Source organism: Leishmania major, chromosome 30, assembly GCF_000002725.2.
Source record: "Leishmania major strain Friedlin complete genome, chromosome 30".
Classification (NCBI taxonomy): domain Eukaryota; phylum Euglenozoa; class Kinetoplastea; order Trypanosomatida; family Trypanosomatidae; genus Leishmania; species Leishmania major.
The window spans coordinates 1,132,887-1,157,117 of NC_007271.2; the positions used below are offsets into that span (position 1 = coordinate 1,132,887).

The 24,231-nt window shown below is 58.3% G+C and overlaps 6 protein-coding genes across 6 annotated transcripts; all 6 read right to left on the reverse strand.

Annotated features, from left to right (window-relative positions):
* Positions 1–354: 354 nt before the first annotated feature.
* Positions 355–1,320, reverse strand: LMJF_30_3020 (conserved hypothetical protein; the record flags this gene model as incomplete). The annotated part of the gene is made up of 1 exon (XM_001684857.1): positions 355–1,320. One exon carries the CDS (start codon positions 1,318–1,320, stop codon positions 355–357), a length of 966 nt encoding a protein of 321 aa, XP_001684909.1.
* Positions 1,321–2,536: 1,216 nt separating this feature from the next.
* LMJF_30_3025 (conserved hypothetical protein) lies at positions 2,537–2,824 on the reverse strand (the record flags this gene model as incomplete). Its single annotated transcript, XM_001684858.1, has 1 exon — positions 2,537–2,824. One exon carries the CDS (start codon positions 2,822–2,824, stop codon positions 2,537–2,539), a length of 288 nt encoding a protein of 95 aa, XP_001684910.1.
* A 1,759-nt stretch (positions 2,825–4,583) lies between these two features.
* Positions 4,584–5,846, reverse strand: LMJF_30_3030 (conserved hypothetical protein; the record flags this gene model as incomplete). Its single annotated transcript, XM_001684859.1, has 1 exon — positions 4,584–5,846. The coding sequence occupies one exon, from the start codon at positions 5,844–5,846 to the stop codon at positions 4,584–4,586; it is 1,263 nt and encodes a 420-aa protein (XP_001684911.1).
* Positions 5,847–7,594: 1,748 nt separating this feature from the next.
* LMJF_30_3040 (eukaryotic translation initiation factor 3 subunit 7-like protein) lies at positions 7,595–9,190 on the reverse strand (the record flags this gene model as incomplete). Its single annotated transcript, XM_001684860.2, has 1 exon — positions 7,595–9,190. One exon carries the CDS (start codon positions 9,188–9,190, stop codon positions 7,595–7,597), a length of 1,596 nt encoding a protein of 531 aa, XP_001684912.2.
* Positions 9,191–10,083: 893 nt separating this feature from the next.
* LMJF_30_3050 (protein kinase-like protein) lies at positions 10,084–15,783 on the reverse strand (the record flags this gene model as incomplete). Its single annotated transcript, XM_001684861.2, has 1 exon — positions 10,084–15,783. One exon carries the CDS (start codon positions 15,781–15,783, stop codon positions 10,084–10,086), a length of 5,700 nt encoding a protein of 1,899 aa, XP_001684913.1.
* Positions 15,784–19,656: 3,873 nt separating this feature from the next.
* LMJF_30_3060 (putative kinesin) lies at positions 19,657–23,232 on the reverse strand (the record flags this gene model as incomplete). The annotated part of the gene is made up of 1 exon (XM_001684862.1): positions 19,657–23,232. The coding sequence occupies one exon, from the start codon at positions 23,230–23,232 to the stop codon at positions 19,657–19,659; it is 3,576 nt and encodes a 1,191-aa protein (XP_001684914.1).
* Positions 23,233–24,231: the final 999 nt, after the last annotated feature.

The window sequence follows — 24,231 nt, forward strand, 5'->3', positions numbered from 1 at the left end:
ATGGTGTCACGAGAGAGGGGGGAGGAGGTTATGCGGCCACCAGCGAGAAACCTCTTGGGCGTTTAAAGCAGAAAGGGGGGTAAGGGGGCAGGGGGCGATGGAATTCGTTTTCACTTGCATCTTCTTCTCTGACGTGTCCCTTCTGCTTGCGTTTACTTACCGCTGCCGTGGCGGGGATGGAAGAAAGAGAGGAAGAGGCTTAACCGAGAGAAGCAAGAACCGAGCACCACACACACGCACATACATAAACAAACAAACACGATCTTGTCAGCTGTAGCGGACGACTCGTTTTACAGTCACCGCCGTTGAGATGGAAGCACTGAGAGGCAACAGAAAAGGCAGCAAGCACCGTGGTTACTTTTTGATCGTGGAGGCTGGTGCATCCCTCCTGCTGCTGCTGCCCTTGCTGTTGTTGGTGCGCGCAGAGGCCGGCGTGGATGCCGATGCAGCACTTTGCAGCTCTAACTCGTCCTTGCGTCGGCGCTGACGCGGGGCGAGGAAGGCCTGGCCACTTTCCATCGCGATATCCTCCAGACGCTTTGGCGGGGCCGGTGGGAAGATGGTCTTCTCCTTGCCGGCCTGCTTCCGTTTCGACTCCTTCATCCGCTCCTTCTTCATCTTGCGCACGGCCTTCTGCTTCTCCTTGTTCGGCTGCGTCTTCTTGTAGACGGGAATGAAACGGGACCAGTCCTCGTGCTTCATGTCCTCGCGCTTGCTCAGCTCACGCTTGATCAGCAGCTGTTTCAGGCCGTAGATGGGGTGAATGTTATTCATGCAGTCCTCGACGATGCTCCGGACCATCTGCGTCCCCTTCACGGGGCCCATCACCGCCACCGTTTTACCCTGCACGAGGACGTAGCATCCGGTTAGAATTTCTAGTGCTTTGAGGGTCTGCGCCTGGGGTCCGATCAAACGATCGCGTCGCTTCACGAAGCGCCGCACGCTGCCGCCCTTGACAGAGATGTTGATAATATCACACGTGATGTCGGTCTGAAAGATCTTCTGCGCCTGGGCAAGAGGGACGTTACGGGCGAGCAGCTTGATAAAGTCGCGGGCGTCGATGATCGCGTACGGGTCCCAGGTGCGGCGGGTCGTCGCCACCGTCATGCTGCCCTCCAGCAGGTCGAGCTTGCCGACGAGCTGATGCTGCCCGAGCAGCTCCTCCACCGCGGGCCAGATGCTCTTGATATAGCTCTCCAAGTAGGACGGGAAGAGTGTGGCAAACGTTGTCTCATCCACGCAGCACGCGCCCCCCGGCACGTCTTCCTGCGTCAGCTCTGGTACAAAGAACTTGGAGTTGCTGGTTGCTGTGGCGGCCATGATGAGGCGAGAGTGATAGCTAGCTTTCGAACGAAAGAAAAGATCGGAGAGAGAAAGAGAACGAGGTCGGCTACACCAGTGGGGTGAGTTGGGGGACGTGTGCGAGCTCGTGAAGCACGTCCGCTCTACACGCACGCGAGCAGCAGCTGATGGCTGTGCACAAGGAAATCAACACACACACACACAGACACCAAAAGGGAGGGAAAGCAAGATGGGAGAGGGTGCGCGGGCGTGTTTTGTTTTCGGTTGTAACGTCACTACACGCGCACACGCGTGTGTATGTATGTATGCGTGTGCGTGAGCACTGGGGCAGGGGAGGTAGCGCGCTGTACGCTGTATCTATATTGATATATGCCCGTAAGCAGATGCGGCGATCGTGTGAGAGCGCGTTGTCGAATCACAATGTCGGAGAGGGAGAAAGGAGGGGCAAGTGAGCATTGGGATGGGCAGCAACGCGGATGACAGCGAATTGAGAAAAGCAAGATAGAGGCAGGGGAGAGGCAATTACAAGGTAGCCGCCTCACTCCGCTCCAAGTCGCAGTTGCGCATGACCTCTGCAGGCGAGCATCACAGAAGTTAGCGAGTTTTCAAAACTGTCGCGAGGGCGGCCGTGACCCGAGCTCCCCACCCCTAGCGAATACTCTCCGTTGTGTGTAATGGGGGGAGGGGGCAGGGCTTTGCTTGGCTACAGAGACGCCCTTCTGCTGGCAAGGGCAACGCTACCGTAGACACACAAAAGAGATCGACTCGCACATACTCCGTTGCGTTCCGCCCCTCCCGTTTCCCCACTGACGCAAGAGTGACAAGAAGACGGCTGCTGTGATGGTCTCTCCCTCGCCTCTCCGGTTTTGTTTATGAAGCCGAGAGAGAAAGAAAGACAACTTCGACCAGCGGCACCCAATATGTAGCAGGACAGCGACAGTGGATTAGGCAGCCACAAGGATGCACCTCCGGGGTCGGAGTACAAGAGAAGACGAGTGTGCTGCGTACAAGCACGCGCGCGCGCACGTTCACACCGGTAAATTCAGAAGATGACTAACACGTTTGAACAGCATGACTAGGTAAGGCCTAACCATCACCCCCGAGATGGCTACATAGATCCCCCATACGCGCAACTGGCGGCGGCGGTGTTCGGGGGAGAGGAGAAGAGGGGAGGGGGGAGTTCTGTGCATCTACCTCTGCTCGCGCGTGTTCGCCCCCACTCGGTCGAGCCTGTTCACTCAAACTCCCACCCGCCCTGCTCCGTCGCCTTTAAAATGCGGGCAGGGACGATCACCTCATTCTCAGCCGGCTCTACTACCTGATCATCATCTAAGGGCACGGCGAAGTCGCCGATCGGTGGGGCCACGTGCACCGAGTTGAAAGGACGCTGCAGCAAACCCGCCAAGGTCTTGCGCACATCGCCGTAGCGGCCGCCCTTTGGACAGGCGACAAACACAACCGTATTTTTGCTCTCGCACCGCACAGAGCAGGCAAAGTCCTGAAATAGCTTCGTTTGGTCCATCCTTCGTTTGCGGGTGGGTGCGTGTGGGTGCGCGTGGAAATATTTGGAAAGAAGCAGAGCGAGACTCCCGCGCGTGTGCCCGGGGCCTCCGTCGCTCTCTCTCTCTCTCTCTCTGTGTGTGTGTGTGTGTTATGGGCACTGCACGCTTGTGTGTCTCCGAAGATGGCTATCGTTCACGACGCAGTCTCGTTCACTCGCGACTAGGAACGCCGTGGCGACCACATGCACACACACGAGTAGGAAAGGCAAGTGAGAAGCAACGCAGCTTCCATGGAGACGCAGCAAAAGACACCGAGAGTCAGGGGAGATTGCGACGCATTCACGCCAGTGGAGTGCGTGAAGGAGGGAGGACGAACTGTTTTCTCGGCGTCAAGCGATGGAGGAGAGAGGGAGATGCAGCAGAGCGTGACCGCAAAGCTGTCAATCCATCCTCAGACTGGGTAAAGCTGTGTGCGCAGGGCACGCTTCCTTTTTCATGCACGCCATGTGTAACGGCTCTGGAGCACTGACACACTCAATGCACTCGCTCTCTTGTTTTCCAGTACGACCATCGCGCACTCTTCTCAACGAGCAGCTTTTCTTTTTTTTTCTCCCGGCTGTGAATTTGTGCAAAGCAGGTCGCTGGCAAACACGGGCGTAAACATTGCACACACACACACGCACGCAAACAACCTCGCCCTCCCGCAGACACACAGACTCGTCACGCCGCTGAATGCACGGGATACGACGTACATATGATACCCTCACACGAATCCGAAAAGCCCCCCTCCCCACCTCCCACCTCCCAACTCTCCTACAAAATAAACAGAAAGATAAGCAGAGCGAGAGGGACATGCGAAGTACCCTCCTCAAGCACCCGCACGAGGGGACAGAGGGTCACAGCGCCATACTCGAGCGCACCCCTACCATCGCGGCCACCGCCATTGCTGTCACAACGACCAGCAGTGCCCACGGCGATGCCACAGCATTGCCATGGCTCGCACGCAGAACTGCTTCACGGTTTGCACACATGCAGACCTGGTTTTCGACGACGAACAAGAAAAAGGGCAAGGGCACGCCAACAAGGAAGAGAACCGGCAGCTACTTAATAATGAGGATAGGTGCATCCGTAGCGGTGGAAAGTGGCAGCGCACATGCTCCCGAATCAGCAGAAAAAAAACACGAAACAGGAAGAGGAGCCAGAGAGTGACGTCCAAGCAACTAAGAGAACGAGCCTGCGGCATGATGAGAGAGGCGGAGGGCGTGAGGCAAACAAACAATACGGGGGGGGGTAAGCCACAGGCCAAAAAGACGTGGAAGGGAGGAAAGGGAGAGAGACTTTGGTGATATCACACACCCACGCAAAAGGAAGGAGAAACATACGTGCACGCACACGTGCTCTGCGCGAGCAAGAACATGGCGCGCGCGTACGCGGTCCCTTTTCTCTTGTGCAGATCCCTGTCCCTCCTCTCCCAGGCGATCCCGACCCGAACATGCGTGCAAAATCAAAAGAAAAGAGACCGAGCTGAGATGCTGAGCGTCTTCAAGGAGAGGTGGCTCCTCTCAAGGCGGTGTCCTCGTGGCCCGTCTTGGACTCAGCCGAACCAGTTGGACTAGACGTGGAGAGAGAGGGCGTGGGGGCAAAGAACTAGTCGCCGGCTAGCGGCAAAAAGGACCGCAGCGGCGGCGTCGGTTTCGCGAGTGACAGGCCCTGCTGAGCAGCCGGAAGAAGGGTGCCGATAGTGGCAACCTGGTCCTGTGTATCTTCCTTCTTCACATTTTAGGTGCCCGGCCCACCGAGCCGGCTCGTGCCCACCGACACCGGTACAACGCGTTTCGTGACCTGCAGGACCTTCATGCCCTCCACCAGCTCCACCATCTTGCGCTGGCGGCGCAGACACTGCTCCGACAATGTGGCCGGCGCCACCGGGTCGGCGTTGTAGAGTGTCGCCAGCACGTCATTCAGCGTCAGCAGCCCGGCCATGGCCCCGGAGGGGTCGTAGATAATTGCCATATTGGACGGCCCATTGCGAAAAGCGAGATAGGCATCATAGAGAGACGCCTCCTGCGAAAGCCTCAGGACCTCGCGGAGGGAGTAGTCGCTCACCAGAGGCGGTGGGTCTGGATGAGAAAAGCAGAGCGACACGAGCGAGTTGACGACGAGGACGCCAATGATGTGCCGGCGATCCTCACCAAAGTACACTGGCACACGACTGTAGCCGGTGGTCAAGATGCACAGAATTGTTTCTCGATCGAGGCTGTCGTGAGAGGACAACATGAAGGCGTCCTCCGCTTTTGTGCGCAGATGCTGCTGCACCGTGTCGGTCGAGAGCAGCATAGCCGCCTGCAACATCTTCACCTCTGACTCACGCAGCTGGCCCGGCGAACTCTTTTCCTTGGCTATCTGCGCGCTCTCGCCGCCGCCATCGCCATCGCCCACTCGCACAGATGTGACCTCCATCATGGTACTCTCCTCTTCGTTTTCGCCCAGCCGCGGACCGACAATCAAGGCGGCCAAATCCTCGCGGTCGAGTGGCTCCTCACTGTGCCCCAGCACGCGGTCAAGCACCTTGCCCATCGGATAGCTCACTGGCGCCGTCACGATAATAGCGAACCAGATTGCGTGGATGAAGTAGGAGCACACCGGAATGGCCCAGCGCACAAAGACAGCGAGCGGAAGGACCTCGCCGGCGAAGAGGACAGCCGTGATGGACACGATAAGGGCGGTGATCTCGTCGAAAATTGTCTCCAGCAGAATCGGTAGCGTCATGACGAATACGGCGTTCATCAAGACGAGCGCCACGAGAGTCCAGTGCTGCAATTTTAGCACAGCGAGCAGCGACTTGGCCTGCTGGCGCTCCTTAGGTGTGCCAGTGGTGCTGAGGACGCGGAGGAAGAGGCGGTCAATCGAGAAGAGCGCAATTTGGAGGCCGACGAAGAAACCGGCACTCGCCACGCACACCACCGCCGCGACGCTGTACCAGAGCATTTGCGTGCTACTCAAGCTCTCCTCGCCATGCCCATCGGAGTAAGAGCCTTCCATGGCGCACACGCGCGCTACCGATTCAGGTGTATGTGCCTGCCGCTGACCGCGCGCGTGTACGAATGAGTGGAAGAGGAAGAGCAAAGTGTACCGAAGGAAAACGACTCGCTCTGTCTTCTGCCTGATGTGCGCTGCTTGACGGGTATACTTTTCCTCGTCCCTGAGGTACTGCTGCTGCTACTGCCGTTATGATTTCACAGCCGGCCAAGCCCTCGAAATCGACATCAAATCAAGCAGAGGGGCTTCAGCGGACCAACGTCCGACTCAAAGGCACAAAGAAACGCCGCGTCTCACAGCGTGAATGTGTGTGTGTGTGTATGTTTCTGCTGCTGTAAGACGGTATTGATGCATCGCACCGCGCAGCTGCCGGCTTCTCAGCTTCAGTGCGCTCGCACGACGGGATCACTGAGCCCCCACACCGCCACTACCAAAAAGGGGTAGTGGTAGTGGCAACACGGCAGGGGCTTCAGCGGCGCAAGACACAGAATAGCCCGTGGGGGACGAGGGCCCTCGACACCGGGGGAAGCTCAGGAACGAACGCGTGGGCTTCTACAGTACACCAAACACATTCGTGCACGCACTTTCTCGGCGTGCGCTCCTTGCCGCAAAGTCTTTCTGCCGCCGGTGAGATCACGTAGGCTGCAGTGCGCGTGCGTACGCCGTTAGCTTACACTGCAGGAGGCACGCAGAAAGCAACCGCGCAAGGCTAATCTGGTCGCATCGATGGCAGCGGCCCTGTGCGTCAGCGAAACGGAAGAAAAGGCGACAGCGATGGGCCCGACAGCGGCAAGCTAGCGAGGAGGTGTGAAGCGTCGACCGAAGCAACGACAAAAAAAACGAATTCCTGGAAGAGAATGCACTGTATCGCAATACGCCAGCTCGCGCACAAAGAGACAGAGAAAGGAGCTGGGCGAATAGAATCTAGACACAGACACACGACAGTGCACACACGCCGCCGTCGCCGCCACGCAAGCGCCCGCATGGGAAGAGGAGGAGATGGAAAACAGAAGAAATGACGAACAGAAAAGGTGAAGCTGACATGAAGCCGCGCCGCGAGGGTGTTTGCTCAGCTTCCTCGCGCGCGCACTTGACAAACACGGTACATCCTCGCTGATGCGCCTCGACCAGAGTAAGGGGAGTAATGGCGGGCCGTTCTGCACCACTGCACAAGAGTAAGTGGAGGCGGTGCGTCATGTATGAAGAGAGAGCGCACGCCAGTTCCTCAGACTCGCATTCAGCTTCCAAAGCAAGACGCGCAGTTCACAAGCGCGCGCACACCGACACATGCGCACGTCTGTTCCATCTTTGTTGTTGCAAGGGTTGATGTTATTGTACGTATCTTACCTTTTAGCCCCATCACTTGTTTTCTTTTTCCTTTCTCCTCTGCTCTCTTGCCTTGGCGCCTCGCTGCAATTTGCAATGGTAGAAGAGCGCGACAAGAGCACTGGTGCATCAACGGAGAGGGACATACAATACACGCACAGACACGGATTCCCGACTGCCATGTACAGACAGACAAAACAGAACGCTACCGTTGCAGCCAGCAACTGCAACTGGCATAGAGCCACACCATGTGAACTTACTTACACTTTGATTTAACAGCGAACCCGCCCACCAATATATATATACATATATATATATATATATAAAGACCACCGGGTGGAAGGCATTGACCAACACAGAGCAAGGAAAAGAGAACGTGGCTGCGTGTTGCAGGACGTCATCCGGCGGCATCCAGTCACGTTACTCTACTCGTCGTCCTTGTCATCGCCATCGTCGCCGTCCTCCTCCGAGTCGTCCTCGTCGCTTTCGTCGTCGTCGTCCTCCTCCTCGACGACGATCAGCTCTGACTTGTCGCCGGGCTTCATGAGAATCGACGGGCAGATCGAATGACCCTCGATGAAGGGTCGCATGATGTGGTCCACGATGGCCCACATGTTCGACACGTCAATACCGAACTGTGTGGCGAGGGACGCGGGCGAGTAGGTCTGAACGGAGAGCACCTCGTGCTGCTTGTGGTCGAACACGCGCTGGCCCTTTTCCATTTTTTCCTCGCAGGTCACGAAACCGATTTTCATCAGCTTGGCGTCCGACAATAGCGACAGCGCCGTCCAGCGCGCGATCTTGCAGCCGTTGTGCGCGTACTCGATGGGCAGGAAGGAGGCGGCGTTCTTCAGCAGGCCCTCGCGGCGCCACGACGAGTCCTTCTCGCTGACGACGCACTGCTCCAGCAGCGCGAAGCAGCGGACGCGGTCGTTTGTGCGCGGCATCAGCGCATCCACTTCGCAGCGCACGACGATGTCGTAGCGGTCCGGCGTGCCGTCGTGCATGATGTAGCGGCGGTAGCTGTACATGCGCGGCTGCTTGCGGGAGAAGGGGCTGCGGTTCGTCCTCACCTGCGCAAAGCTCTTCGCGCACGAGGCGCGCGCGAAGCAGTCGTACACCTTGGTCGACTCCTCGCCCAGGGAAGAGATGCGCTCGGCACGGTTGTCGGCGCCCTCGGACGGGCGAACCTCATGCCCGGCCGTCTCGCTCACCCACTGCTTTTCGATGTTGCTGTCCTCGCCCTTGACCAGGATCCAGATGTTGTTGTAGTTGAGGACGCGAATGTGCCACGGGTAAGAGGAGCGGGTGCACACCATCAGCAGAGACAGAATCTCATCCGTGACAACCACGAGCGGGTAGCGCTGCGTCTCGCCCATGATCTTGCGCAGCTCCGGATCCTCTGTGGTGAGCCCACGCATAAAGTAGTCTTCATCGTACTTGGATTCGTCGAGCGGCAGCGGGCGTGCGCACGTGGCTGCCTCGATGCCGGTGTTGTAGATCGGTGGGGTACCATAGAGGCCGAGTTCGATCACCTTGGGTAGCGCGCTCATGCGGAGCTTCGTCATATCTGTCTGCTTCATCACGTGCTGCACCACAGCCATCGCAGAGGCGTTGTAGGTGTTTGGCAGCTCCGTCACCTTTCGGCGGTTGCGGCGCTGGTTGTTGTTGCGGTTGTCCTTGCCGCCCTTCTTGCCAGCCGCCAACTTCGCGTTACGCGGGCCGTTGTTGCGCGGGTTGAACATGACTGTCTTCTCGCGCTCCGTGCGCAACGCGTTGAGACGGGCGTTGTCCTCCACCTGCTTGAACGCCTTGCGCTTGTTGGCTGCCACGGCTTCATCGTCACTATCGCTGTCACTCACATCCGCCTCTCTCTTGTAGGTGAACCAGTCCACCGCCTCCAGCGCGTCCGCCTTGGAGTAGAGCTCGAAGGGGGCGCCGTCGTCCAGCTTCATCTCCTCCTCGGGGGGACCCCAGGAGAACTGGGGGTTGATGTACAACTCGGGAAGCTCAAAGGACATTTTCTCTTCTGCGTAGGACGGTGCAAGCTATGCGTGCGTGCGTGTGTGTGCGTGTGCCCGTGCAAGCACAAGCAGAACTGCGGAGGGGAGAGACGAAGCGCGGCGTGTGTGTATGTGTTATATTTCACTTGGATGCGTGAAATAAAAGGGAGAAAACGGAGCTACTGCGGTTGTGCGTACGTGCATGGAGGTTGATGCAGGACACAGGGGTGTAGAGGGGGTGGTGGTGGTGCGCAGAGATGGTTGAGAGGAGGGTGGCAAGCGGACAAGTATGGGCAGCGGTTCGGGACGAAGGGGGGATGCCGCCGTCTCGTCAGCTCGTGGGGTTAAATGACCATCGTATGGAAGAAGAGAAAGGGGTGTGTGGAAGGGGGGGGAGGAAAGAGGCTGCGTAGCATATCCTTCCACAGGAACCCCCCCCCGATCACAACTGTAGAGGGCGGAAAAGAGTAGGAAGGCAGCGGTTCCCTGAAGAAAACACTCTTTTCGAGCCTCTACCCACCCACACACCCCCTCTGAGCACGGCCGCCCCAGCAGCGAAGAAGGTGAGCCGTGATAGCGGCGTATGACCAGGGCGCGACGAGGCCGTGCCCATTTGCTTCTTGTTTCGCTTTGGAGGATGGCGATGGTAAGAACACCACAAGAGATAAAGAAGAGAGAGAAGCACGTTGGCCCACCCCTACAGCAGGAGGGCGGAGGGAGGGGGGAGTGGAAGCACACGCACACGCAGAGTATTTACACATCAACACGTGTGCAGACCGTGTACAGACGGCGACCGGTGTGCGCCAACTGAGGCGAGAATGTGAAGAAGTAGTCGCAAGAAGGCACCATGAGCGTCTTTTCTTTTTTAGCCTCTCGATACCTGCAGAAGTAATGTCTCTGCGTGCAGCCGCTTATTTTAACTTCTTGGAGGCATTAGAGGTGATGCTAGCGATGCTGCTGTTTGGTGGCTGGGGAGCGGTGCTGCCGTTCAGCGGTGACGTCAGGTCCTCGCGAGAGCTGTGCGGGGTGCTGCGCGAGAAACCCGCGGCGCGGTGCCAGTCGTATGCGGGTTTGAGCGACGGGGACAAAACGGTCGAGAAGGACAAGAAGTTGTCGCTCGAATCCTCCGCGTGGGACGCCGCGGCAGCCGACTTCAGCCACGGGTGCTGGAGCAGCTCATCCGCTGAGGCCCGCTTCATGACCTCGCGCTCAAAGCAGCGAAAGAGGAAGGCACGGCACGGGTCCGACGTCTCCTCCGGGATCTGCGGGATGTCGTTTGTCGAGCCCACATAAAACATGGCGGAGTAAACGTTGTCGAACTCCTCTCGCCACGGCGGCTCGCCACCGTTGAGCATCTCCACGACGGTGCACCCAACGGACCAGATGTCCGCCTTGGTGCCGTACGCCTCGCTCCGAATGACCTCCGGCGCCATCCAAAACGGGGACCCCACCAGCGTGCCACAACCCACCTGGCTGGAGTTTGCTATGTTCGCCAGTGACTTGCTGCACCCAAAGTCCGCCAGTTTCGCCACGCCATAGCCGTCGATGAGAATATTCTCGCCCTTGATGTCGCGGTGCACAACACCCTTGTCGTGCAAGTACTGGAGCCCCTTCAAGATCTGGAATGTGTAGAGCTGCATGACAGGCTCCGTGAGGTGCGTGAATTTCTTCACAATGGAGGTCAAGCTGCCCCCGACGGCGAACTCCATGAACACCAGCATTGTGTCTTGGATCGTGTGCGCGCCAAAGTAGCGGATGATGTTCGGGTGGGACAACTCACGCAGCATGTTCACCTCCGCCTCCACGCTTGCCAGAGTCTCGGGGCTCTCGCTAACGACGTTCACGTACTTGACGGCCACCATCTTGCCATTTGTGAGAATGCCGAGGTGCACGGTGCCGTAGCTACCTTTGCCCAGCGCTGGACCGCAGCTAAAGGTCTCCATTTCCTCCACGCTGAGAAGGGTACCTTGCTGCATGTTCGGTGACATAGCCGGATGCATGTTGGATGCGTCGTCGCCATCGTCGTTGCTGTACGAGGCGACGCTGCTATGCGACTGCAAGTGTGTATCGCCGTCAAAGCCGGTCCCGCTGAAGATGAAGGGCCTCAGAATCCGGTGTGTCTCGAAGCGGTACCGCTCCTGTTTCTCCAGGTACTCGATCCGCATCCGGGCAATGGCGTTGAGGATGTTCTCCCGTTCCATTGCATCGGTGCTCGCGTACACCTCAAACTTCAGGTCGTGGATGCGGTTGCGAATCTGGGTCATGGAGCAGCGCAGGGCATCGATAGAGACGTCACCTGTGGCCGTCGTCTGCTCCTGCGTAAAGAGCACGTTGCGCCAAAAGTTGACGAAGAGCGAGATGACGAACGCCGCTGAGACGACGCGGAACAAGTCGGTGCCTTGCGTACAGCTCGTGTACACGCCGGTGCGCACCAGCACCATGTACAGGATGATGACAAAGTACACGAAGAAGGGCTGCATCAACAGGAAGATCATGAATCGGTTCACGTTCTTGTACGGCGTCGCCGGAAAGCACAAGAAGAAGGCTAGCCGGATGAACTGAAAGAAGATGCAGTTGAAGACCACGCACGTCGGGTTGTTGTAGAAGACCTTCCACATGACCGTTTCCCACATCTGCACCGCGAAGTGCACAAACATGTTCGACGCTCGCACCCGAAGATCCATGTGGGGGATACACATCTGGTTCGTCAAAATGCTCGACGGTGCTATGACACCCATCGACACGAAGGAAATGACGGAGATGGCGACCCAGATGTCCTGCTGCATCACTTCGTACGTGGGCACGTTGCGCAGCAGGGTCGGCCACGCAATCGCGTCCACCACAGACGACATGAGCGGCGCTAGAAAAATGAAGTTGAGAATGGTCAGCACCGTGTAGAGCTTCTGCATAGCATCCAGCAAATATGGGTGCCTGCGGCGCAGATACGTTATCAGCCAGCTGCCCCGCTTTTTCACGTAGAGGAATGTAAAGAGCCACGCAATGTAGAAGAGGCCGACCTTGCGGGGGCGGCTGATCGGTGTTTGGTGGTGCGGCATGAGCAGCCCCATCCCGCGCAGAAGCATGCCAGCCACCGACGGCAACGGTGCTGGCAGCCCCGGGTGAAAAGCGGCCATGGTGTTCAGGAAGTGGATGATGATAAATCTGCAGAAGGAGAAGCAGTTGACGGCGCTGTAGCTCAGCTCATCCCACGTTAGCGTGAGCTGCAGTGGACACGGCGCCCGAATATCGCTCCACCACTTCTTGTACGTGTACCCCCACATAGTCAGCAGGATGTGAAATGTGCCAAAACAACAGGCAATGCCGAAGAGTGTCATCCAGATCATGTCGCGCCGCGTTGGCTGGTCAGCTGGTGGGTCGTACGCCTGGCGCATCCAGTAAAGGTTGATGAACTGGCGGCGTGAGTCGTAATCGTGAACGACGTCATCGGGGCACGTCATGTCAGGCCGGAGGTTCGCCAAGGCTCGCTTACGCAGCAGCGCGTCGAGACGACCCACCGACTTCATGGTTCCGCTGCCCTCCGGGTCGGCAGGTGCTGCCTCGCTGTCCTCACCGCCGATGTCGTCATCGCTGGCGCTCAGGCAGCGGAAGTGAAACCCTCGCGCGTTCGGCGCGAGGTAGAGGCGCCCCTCCACCAGAAGCTCGTTCGCACACGACATCCCGGAGACACCGTGTAGCTCGATGATGCCCTCCTCCTTCACCTCCACCAGGCCCTTCAAAACTGTGTTTCGCGGGTCGTTCACAACGAGGGTGCCCTCGATGACGATGTGGCGCGCTGCCATCACCATGCCATAGGTCAGCACAAGGGTGGAGCCGGCCCGCACGATGATTGTGTCCTTGATGGTGATGGGGACAGAGTCCGTGACACGCGTGTGGCTGTGAATGAGCGTGAGCTCGTCAAGCAAAAAAGACGCCGGGCTGCGCACGTACACCTTTTCGCTGAGCGACAAGCCGCTCCGCAGGGGCGGTGCGCTGCGACGGTCGTGTCGGCAGAGGTGCGGCAGCGTCTCCAGATCGGCAAAGATGCAAAACGTCTGGTGCAGCAGCTCCCAGTCCGCCGAGTCCTCCAGCTTCACCACCGCGCCGCTGATGGTGCCGCCTGCCGGCACCTGCACACATCCACGCAGCACAAGCCGCCCGCTCACCGTCAGACGCTGCGACGTCGGCAGATACACTTCACACGCTCGCGTCGCCACGGCCGCTGGGCCGCTAACGATGCTTTTGAAGGGGTCGAGCGAGGAGACGATGCCCTTCGCAGCGTCCTCGTCGCCGCGCGTGCTGAGATCGACCGCCTCGTCCAGGCGGAAGGTGTCGATTGCAAACATGGTCGCATTTCGCGACACAAAAGACGCCGTGGCGAGCGGTAGCGAGTAGCCGGACAACGTGGTGAGGGTGCGATGGAAGTTGAGGGCTTCGCCGGACATGTTGCCGTACAGCGCTGCCACGCCGCCGATTTGCAGAATCATGTTGCCAGTGAAGCGCACCGTGACAAAGTCGGCGAGGAGGCGGCCGAGAAACGTCACCTTGGCGTGCCCACTGGAGGTCACGAAATTGGCGTTCGTCACATGCACTAGGGTGTTCTCGCCAAAGTGCGTAGTGCCGTAGGCGATGACGGAGATCGGGTCGATCAGACCTACGCCGAAAAGAGCGCGAATGGAGCCCGTCACCGTGAGCGAGTTGAGCACCACGTCATCCCCCAGCAGCCGCACCACGCCATCGCCCGAGATGGTCGCCGAAACGAAGACACACCCCTTCATCAACGTCAGAACGGATCGCTCCTCCACCACCACGGTGCCGCCAAGGTGCGTCTGGTGGGCCGTGAGAAGCGTTCCACTCTTCAGCGTCACAGTCGAATCTGCATAGCTGGAGGCATCGGTGAGGTTGATCTTGCCCAACAGCATCACTGACCCACCTTGAAAGATGAAGCGGCCAGTGAGCAGCGCGTAGGAGCGCTCGTCGAGCGCCATGATGCGAATGACGCCCCCTGGGGAGTTCGTGATCGCGTTGCGCCGCCCAGCAGAGAGAACGCTGCTGATGCTGTCCACTCCCATGCTCGAGACGGCCAGCGTCAGGTTGCCGTAGTTGTGGATCGCCCCGTCCCGCTCCATGGACAGTCGCTGCACGTCGATCGTCATCTCGCCGTAGTTGTAGAGCGGCACCGACAGCACCCGCGTCTCGTAGCCTTGGGTGGTGATCTTCGCGTACCCGGTGCAGTTGATGGTGCCTCTGCCAGAGATGCTGCCTCCAGACCAGAGGAAGTACGACACATTCAGGCTGCGCTGGCGCAGGTTGAGGTTTCCCTTCTCTTGGACGTTGAGCCGCGAGACGGAGGCGGACTGCAGCAGCTTGACGTCCTGGTCTATCAGCACATTCGGGCTGTCGTTATCGATCACCACATCCGCACCCCGCTCGACCAATAACGTCGACACCAGCACGTACATAGGGGAACCTTCCCGGTGGTAACACACGTGATAAATACCGCGCTTGTGGAAGGTGCCGACGAAGCTCACTCGAGAGCTGCTGCTGAAGAAGAGGTCGACGAAGAAGACGTTCTGCGACGTGAAGTCGGCGCACAGCTCATCCGTAATGACCGCCGTGTCCTGCTCCGTCAGGTTGGTGCCGTAGATGGTGCCGGCGAACTCTAGGTCCGCGTGAACCTGGGGCGGATCCGTTGAGACCCCTTCCGGGCCCGCCACCTCGTACGAGTCCATCAGCTTCACGCTCAGAAATGGCAGTGTGTCTGGATAGGGAACGTAGCAGAGGGTCTGCACACCGCCACGGTGTGGAGTAAAGCGGTAGACGTTGTCGCGGACGTCCCAGCGGCTGCCACGCACAACGGCGCTGCGCGTGTGCAGACACGTGTACCCCTCCATCACGCGAAGCCGTCGCTCCAGCTCGGCCTTGTCAAAAACGGTGCTGGAGGCGCCGGTGAGAGGGATGGAGATGGACCCACCGGTAACGAACACTTGCTGCGACGGGTTCCATCGTGCCTCGTCCAGCTGCAAAAATGATTTTTTGCTCACAAAAAAAGGGTCTCCGGCGAGGCAGTTATTCGGCAAGTCTTGCATCCCAAGCCTGCCCAGCTGCTCGAACAAGGAAAAGGGCAGGCAGGGGACAATGAGCGCTGACGTCTGAGCCGGCAGCACCCACTTCCCACTCGCAAACCTCACCTTCACGAGGTGCCCATTCGGGCTAACCTCAATCTGGCTATGGGAAAGAATATCTTTCACAAAGCGGCGCCAGGCCAGCCACGCCTTCGTGTGATTGAACGCATGTGCCGCCGCCTCGCTGTGCGCCGCCGGCTGCACGCGGCGCACGACAGTCCCCGCGTCGTCGACAAGGCGCACGTTGCTTGTCAGGATGGACATCATGATGGGGCGAACGAGCGTAACGTTCGTCGGAAACGTTGGAATGGACACCTGAATCGAGAAGGTGCTGCCGCCGCGCTGCAGCATCTCCTCCGTAAGGCCGTGGTACACGGAGCCGCGATAGTGGACTGTCGTGGCCTCGGCAAACAGGATCGGGCCCATCGCCGCTTGGCCATCAGATCCTGAGAAGTCGCGCAATGGAGGCTCAAAGTCTGCCCACAGCATCTGCAGCAGTTGCAGCAGCAGGAATATGAACGCTGCACGTCGCGGCGATGCGCGCCTGCCGAGGTGGCGGCCGTGCGAAGCGGATGAAGGTTCATGCCCATCAAAGCATGGCGAAGCTGACGATGAAGCTAGTGATGCGAGATGCGATTGTGACCCATGTGGACCAGATACTTTTCCCGCGCACGGTGGCAGGGACGACTTGGAATTATAAGATGCAGCTAAATGCGTCACCTTCGCCAGGGGCGCGGCATTCACATCGACACATTCATGTACGACACGCGGAGCCTCTATGACCGCCGGCGTGGCGATGCTGCTCCGTGGCGAGCAGCTCATCTCAGAATCGGACTCAGTCACATAATTCTGCCATAGCAGCTGCCGTAGGCGATCGCGCAGCGTCAACAGCAGAATCGGCTGCCATTGACTCATTGGCGGGCGTGGGGGAGGATGGGGATGACGAGGGAAGGGTGCCGCGCCGAATGCTTTTCGACACGCTGTGCCGCAGCAGTCGGTGCCAGCCAGAACACACGCGAACGCACTCCTCGGCCACGTACAGCTCGCATATGCGACTGGGTGGGAGGAGGGAGGAGAAGTGCGTTTGTGCGTCTTCGAACGAAACACTTCTGCTGTCGTACCTCTACCGCCCCCCCTTATTCCCTTCCGCGCGCGATCACCCCTTCGCAGATGACGATAAAGGCGCTTCGTGCCAATCCCAGCGAACCAACGAGCTAACGAGCGAGCCAGCCAAATCAATCGATGAAAAATGTACGAAGAAATCGCCGATACGAAGTCGAATCAATAATCAAAAATAATAATACAAATAAACAAAGACTGTGGCCAAACCTGTGATCAATGCGCAAAGCCCGAATTGCGGACGATGGTGATCGACCCTCCTTTCCGGTGACGGAGAGCCCCTATGGTGTGTGCCCGTCCCTCGACAAGCGTTCACTGCACCCCCCCGCAGGTCGCCTCAGCGGCCTTCCCCGAGACGAAGCGAGCAGCTACACTCAACGGAAGGAAAACAAACAAGCAAAGCGAAAGAAAGACAACAAACAAGGAAGGATGACAATGTCAGGCAGAGAGTGCTTCCTCTCTGAAATCATGCACGCAGAAAATGTGTGTGTGTGTGTGTGCGCGCGCGTGCACACCTAAAGCGGTCTGCCGTGACGATGATTGCAATACCAACCGTGATTACCTTCTCCGCTTGGTGCACACCCACACCCATAGCTTGCGTGCGTTGCCTCAAAGCAGAGGAGGCAGTTGAGACCACCTCTCCAGCACCAGTACGTCGACACAAGCAGCAGTAGCAGCAAAGGAGGAGTTGACCAGAGAAGGAGAGCGAGAGCGCGCGCGAGGAAAAGATACAGGCAGGGAGCGTTGGGGGAGGGGCATGCAAAAAAAAAAGAGCCCAGCACGGAAGAGGCGAGTGGGCTAGACTAGCTGCGTCTTGAAGTTTGCTAGAAGAGGTAGCTCCCACAACCACAGAGACGGTGCATGGAGTGAAGGGGCACGCAATCCACAACAGGAGAGGCCGTGAAGGAGAGGAAGCAAAAGGTAAATAGTGCTGCAGGTGAAGCACGAGGCAGGAGGGTTGGGTGCAGGGAGGAAGCTTCAAGGGCTAGAAAGGCCAAAAACACAACCAAAGCAGGGCACGTGAGACGGCGGAAGACTGACACAACAATCAAATGAAGAGAGCAGCAACAGAGCGTCGACACAAGGTGCGAAAGAGGGGGTCGGGTGGGGTATAAAAGAAATCAAAAGGAAAGAGCACGTCCACTTCGTGCTCGCACGGTGATGCTCTCTTGTGCCTCTGCTTTCTCTTCTTGCCAATGCAGCGGCCTTGCTAGCGGTTTGTTTTCTCCTTTTGTCTGTCCCACCCCACAACCATCAGCCCATCCGTATGGACGTTTTTGGGCGTGTATGCCTGTGTGTGAACTGCACAAGTCACGCACGCACACACACACACACACACACACACGCACAGAGAGAGAGAGAGAGAGAGTGCGAGGGCGAAAAAAAAAACGAGACCCAAGGACGCGAGAGCGCACGGAGGCAGGAGCACACCGAAACACCAGGAGAGGGAGGTAAGATAGTGAGAGAGAAAAAGGGTGCTGAAACGCAAACGAGGAAGCAGAGAAACAAGGATGCCGACGAAATACCGAAGAGATACAAGCGAAAAGGAGAGAGAGCAAGACAACTCACGCACGCACACAGCGCGCGCAAACATCCAAAGACGTGCGTGTTTTTTCGTTTTTTTTTGATAATGATGTGAAGAGGGCACACGAGGGGGAACGAGATAGCAAGGAGGGGTCTGGCAAGATAAGAAGCTGTGCTGATAGTGGCGTGGAGTGTCGCATGAAAGTAATAAATACAAAAAGAAAAGTAAACAAAGCAGCAGAGTGGAATAACAGTGTTACCTTGTGGTGTTTCTTTTTAGTATTAGGCTTACTGAGGCAACACACGGCCCGCAGCGCAGATGATGTCTTCCGTGTGTTCGTGTATATTTATATATGTGTGTATGTGCGCGTGTGTGTATGCGTGTCTTTACAGCTTTCGTTGTTCGTGTGGGTTTATTGCCTGCTTCTTGTTGCCTTTTCCCTTTCTCTGTGTATGTTTTGAGACTTCGCTACATCTGCGCGTGTGCGGGCGTGTACGTTGACGCGCACGCAAGTAGGTAGGGTCATACGGTGAAGGGGGGTCGCAAGAGTGGTCGAAAAGGAAAAAATATAATGGTGCAGCAGAGGACAGACATGAACGAGAAGCCAAGGAAAAGACAGGGAGACAGATAGAGAGAGTGGGGTAGGATAACGTGGTGCAGCCCAAAGACATGGCGGCACAGAAGAGGCAGGATGACGTGCGTGCTGGCACTCAGGCAAAGAGCGCACGCGCCCGTGCGCCTCACCCCTTCGCACGAAGAAGAGCCGAAATGCGGAAGAACCCACTGCCATGAAAAGGTGGCATGAGTGGCTGATTGCTTCACTGGCAGCGAGCCGTCACCCGACTAATTGGGTGCGGGGACAAACTTCCAGCGTGGTGAAGCGATCCTTGACAGCTCCTGTGTTCTCTTCCCCCTTCTCATTACCGGTGTGCTGTCGCTGGGACCGCATCGCTCCTGACAAGTCTCACCTCGCCGTCTGAGTGAAGAGCATGTTGAGAGAAAACGGCTGACCTGAAGACGCCATATACAACGCAACCGATCCGTAAACACATGAGCGGAGGCGAGCAAATCGCCGAGGCACTTTGTTCTCCTTTCGCTGTTGTTCTTATCGCTTTGTGGGAGGGAGGGGGTGGGGCAGAAGCCACTAACCCAACGAGGGAGAAGCAGAGAACCAATCGATGAAGACGACTGCGGAGATGAGGCAAGGGAGGGTGAGATGTGTTGCGCACCAACACACACCTATCAATCAATAAAAGCATACTCTCTCTCTCTCTCTCTCCTCACACACACACACACACAGAGGGGGAGCGAGGTGAGGTAAGGTGAGGGATGTTCAAGACGGAGCAAGGGGAGAACGACAACGAGAGTTGGGTGGAAGAAAGGCACAAAGGAGAATGCACAAAAAGAGCAAAAAACGCAAGACAGTCCAGCAGCGAAATCGCCCATCACGACGAGTATAGGGACACACACATACGCACACATACGCACATACGCGCAACACGCGAGGCACGGGAAGACAAAGGACACCTCACAGAGCCCACGTGCATACGCGCGCACGGGTAGGGCGAACAGCGAACGCAGCAGGTGAAAGAGGGGGGGGGGGTGGAGGGAAGGGAAGGCATTCACAGTGACGAACAAGGAGGCGTCGCAGATGACACTTCACTACCGACAGCGGCAATGGGAATTAGCGATAAAGGAGGTCCTGTTTTTGGCTTTTCTTATTCAATGATGCTGCGGAGAAGCCGCTCGAAGAGGTTGGAGCTGCGGCGGTGCTGCTGATCAGCGCAACGCGCCTGCAGTTCCATAAGCTCGTGCGTGGTGCGCCGCAGCGCCTCGTCGCGCATCATTTCCTTCTGTATCGTTCGCTCTGTGAGCTCCTGTAGTGCCGTCATCGCGCTGTTCTCGCGCTCGCGCAGTTCCTTGTTGCGCAGCTCCGTCTGCTGAAGGACGGCAGCGCCCTTTTCACGCTCGGCGTTGATCGCCTCGAGCAGTCGTTTCATCTTCTGCTTCTCGTCCTGCTCCCGCTGCAGGTGCACTTCCAGCTCGCGCTGCTTTGCTGCCTGGATGTCAAGCTGGTCCTTCTCCATCTTGACAAGGTCTTGATAGCGCTCCGGCAGATGACAGCACGGCTCGAGGCCCAGCGCCTCCATCTGATTGATGAGCCGCGCGCTCAGCGTCGCCATGTACTGCAGCATCGCGTTCTTCTCAAGCAGCATTTCATCCTTCATCTCCAGCTCCGTGTCTCGTTCCTCCAGCTGCTCCTCGAAGATCAACCGCTGGGTCGTGGGTAACTCCGTCGCCTCCGCCTTTGGACGCAACTGCAGCACAAGTAGCTCCACGAGAAGCTTGCGGTTATGGGAACGGAGCTGCCGTAGCAGCGTGCTGTACTCCTCGAGCGGCACCCCCTCCACCGGCTGCGAGCCGCTCGACGACGTCTCTGGCGGTGTCTCACCGGCATCGCGTAGCAGTGCCTTCAGCTCCTGAATACATTTTTGATCGTTTTCGTATGCCGACACCGCCTTTGACAGCTGCACCTCAAGCTGAGCGATCAGGCCATCCCGCACCTCAATCTCCTGTTCCTTGAAAAGCAACACGAGCGCGGCGTCTGTGCTGCCAGCAGTCAGCAGCGACTCCTCTGTGTGACTCTCAGCGCTGGAGCTCTCCCGGTCTGACGCGGAGGCGTCTGGGCGAGCGGGCCCGCCCCTGGCGTTGCCAACGTGACTAGCCCCGGCCTCCTTATACTCCGTGGCGCACCCGGGTGTCGCCTGCACGGGGATGCCGTAGAGCGTGAGCGTGCGCTCGAGCTGCTGAATGCGTTGCACGAGGGCAGCCCTATCACGACTGCTATCCGACAGCTGGCGGTTCAGCTTCTGAATCATCTTCTTGTACGCCCTCTGCATCGCCTTTGCCTTTGGCCCCACCTTGTGCACCCCGTCAGCAGCGTTTCCGGAGTCACCACGCCCCTGCTCACGTGCGGCGTTGTCGCGCATGTCCTCCGTGCCTTCCCCCACGTCCTCCGCAAGGATGCGCTTCAGCGTATCGGGGCCGTCCAGCACGTTGCGACGTCGTGCCACGGACTCCCGCACGCGCGCCTCGTTCACACGTCTCAACTCTGCCTGCAGTTCATCTCTCTGACTGCGCAGCTCGTCGATATCCGCCTGCATGAGCAAGCGAAGGCTCTCAAGCTCTTCGGGGTCAACCAGCTCAGCCCGCTTCTCACGAAGCTCCTGCAGCTCCTCGTTCGACTCGCTGATCTCCACACCGGCCTGGACAAGCTTCTCGTGCAGCCGCTCTGCCTCCTGCTGCAGCTTCGACACCTCCTCCATGCGATCGTGCGCCAGCATCGAGGCGCGATCCAGCTGGGTGGACAGGTCGACTACCTTGTTGTAGTTGCGCTCCACCTCACCCTGCAGGCGGGCCCGCATCTCCTCCACCTGCGAGACGTCAAGAAACGTCTCCGGAAAGTCGACGTCCGTCTGCACCGTGCCACCGAATGACCGCACCTGGGCCGTGAGCGCGTCGATGGTGGCGTGTAGGCGAGCCGTGTCGTTGGCACGCGAGGCGAGAATGGCATCCTTCTCCGCGAGTTGCTGCAGCGCGCGCACAAGATCCTCGTTCGTTCCGCCGCGGGCGTTGTCAAGCTTCCGCTGGAACTCCTCGACCAAGCGCTCTTGCGCTAGCTTCATCTCCATCAGGCTCTTCGCCTCTTGGTGCTTTTGCTCCTTGATGAACTGCGTGATCTCCTTCGAGTGGATCTCGTCATGGTACCCGATCTCCTCCTGCTGCTGGTCCTGCAGGTTCTCGATCTCCGCCTGGTAGACCTCCTTGAGGTTTCGGATCTGCTGCTCACTCGCCCCGGACGCGGTCAGCTGCTGCAGCTCCGCGGCGAAGCGCTGCTCAAGATCGCCACGATCGCGCTGATAGCGCTCAAGCAGCTCCTGCCGCTCCGCGTCGCGGTTGGCGATCTGCACCTCCAACGAGCTGATTCGCTCATCCCGCTCGCTCAGCAGCCCCATGAGCTTCTTCGACAGCTTCACGTAGTCGACTGTAACAGACACCTTCGCCTCCACCTTGACGGCCATGGCGCGCAGACCAAACTGAAGTGTGTTGGTTGTTTCGTACAGGTGCTCGCTACTGGGGCCAACGGTGAGTATGATCGAGGTGCGGCTGCGCCCGCCGATCGAGTCCTGCAGGATGCGCGTCAGCTTCGCATTGCGCCACGGAACGTGCTTCGTGCCGGACGAGAGGGAGCTGACGACGTGGCCGAGAGCCAGGAGAGATGCGTTGATCGTCTTAGCCTCATCCTTGCGGATCGGGTCGGCATTGGTGATGCCAGTCTTGCTAAAGCGCTCGTACCCGGCCAGATCGATGAACGTGATCTTGCCGCGCAGTTTACCTTTGCTGATGTCCTCCGTGTCCTCAGACGTGACGTAGACCACCATGGCGGTGTGCCCGCGGCTCGACTCCGCGTTCATGGCGGTTGACCCGATGACACGGCGCGCATTTCCCTCGTTGTAGAAGCGCATGAAGTCCTTGGAGCTCACCAAGGAGTGGGAGGTGCACCCTGTCAGCGACACCCCGTTCTCCTCGTCGTAGTGGACCTCCACCCGATCCTTGCCCTCATGCACCATCAAGTCGCCAAGGTGATCGCGGTAGATCTGCACAAATTGGCCCGTCACCGTGTACGTGCGCGTCGGGTCGCTCGCCTGGTTGGCTTGGATCTTCTCGAAGATGTACTTCGCCGCACGGGGGATGATGCCGAGGTGCTGGGGGTCGGTGTTGCACATGGTGTAGGACTTCCCTGTGCCGGTCTGGCCGTAACACATCAGCGCGGAGCAGAAGCCGTTGAAAGCATGGTCGATGCACGGGATCGCGACGGATTCGAACACTTCCGCCTGCTCGGCGAGCGGGCCGAAGCTGCCGTCGAAGTCGTAGTGACGCTCATCTTTGACGACGACGCGCTTGTCCTCCAGAGTGACGAGCGCATGGCCGCCTTCCTTGTAATCCTGCTTGATGGTGGGACGCAGTCGACAGTACACAAGACACCGAGAGAGGGCCTGGCCGTCGTCGTTGTCGCCAACATCGATGCCGCTGCCGCTGGCGCGCCTGTTGGTCGGCGTCTTGGCCGACTTCTTCTTTTTCGCCTTCGTGGCAGCCGACGTTGTCGAGGTTGGCGAGGCGGCCGTTGCTGAGTCGTCGTCGTCCTCGTCTAACGCATCGCCGGCGCGGAGACGTGAATCTTCGCCTTCCACCGCCGATCCGGCGGCTACGCTCACCTCACCAGCGGAGCTCATCAGGCACCGTTAGCCGGGGAAGAGTGGGTCGGTGTATCTTCTCTGAACGCGGGCGAAAAAAAAATGCGGCGTGCTGCGCAGCTGGCCAGGAAGTTGGCACGTGCGCTCGATTACGGAGCGAACGTGGAGCGGTGGACACAAGACACACGCGGCAAAGGCCTGGGAAGCCAAATCACAACGGCACCTCGGCTGCACGGAAGAAATTAGGGAACAAGAGCCTACTCAGAGGGAGACGTGGGCGGGAGGGAGATGAAGATGCTGTCGGTGAGGTGTGGTCTTGCCGTCCTTCTCCATGCGTATGGGCGTGTGCGTTCACCAACAGAAACGAAAAGAGCAACAACAAAAAGAGGTTTGCTCGTGCGCCTGAAGCTGTGCGTAGGTGTACGGAATAGAGCGCCTGTGGACCCTTTCTGCCGCGTAAAAGAGCGAATCAGCAGCCAGCAGGCGAATACGCTCTCAAGGAAGACTCCACGCGCTGTCAACGCGTGCGTGTGTTCGGCTCTCTACCTGTCCTTTCCGCCTCGGCAGGGTTCAAGCGTCGGGCCCTCACCCGTGTATGTATGCAGGCGTGAAGAAAATTATGAGAGAATAGGAGCGTGAATATGATGAAAGGTGCTTCTTTCTGTTGTCGCTGTACTGGGACTCGTGCATATGGGCACCTAACAGAGCGGCAGGAGATGAGTGGCAGCCGCGATGCTTGCCCACTCCTACTTGCAAGCAAGTACACACACACACAAACCAAGAAACGCGAATGCACACATGATCGGTGGAAGCAGATGTCCAAAGAAGGGAGCGCAGGAAAAAAAGAGGGTGGGAGGGGGTATGATGGACGAGGAAGGAGGATGGTGTGAGGAGAGGTCGTACAAAGAAGGCTTTGGCTTTCCCACATGTGCAGGCAGCACAATGTCATAGAGACCATTCGCAGAGATGCCATGAGGGGCATGGAGAGGAGGAGAAGGGAAACATGCTAGCTGAGCCTGTGTCGCCACCAGGAAAAAC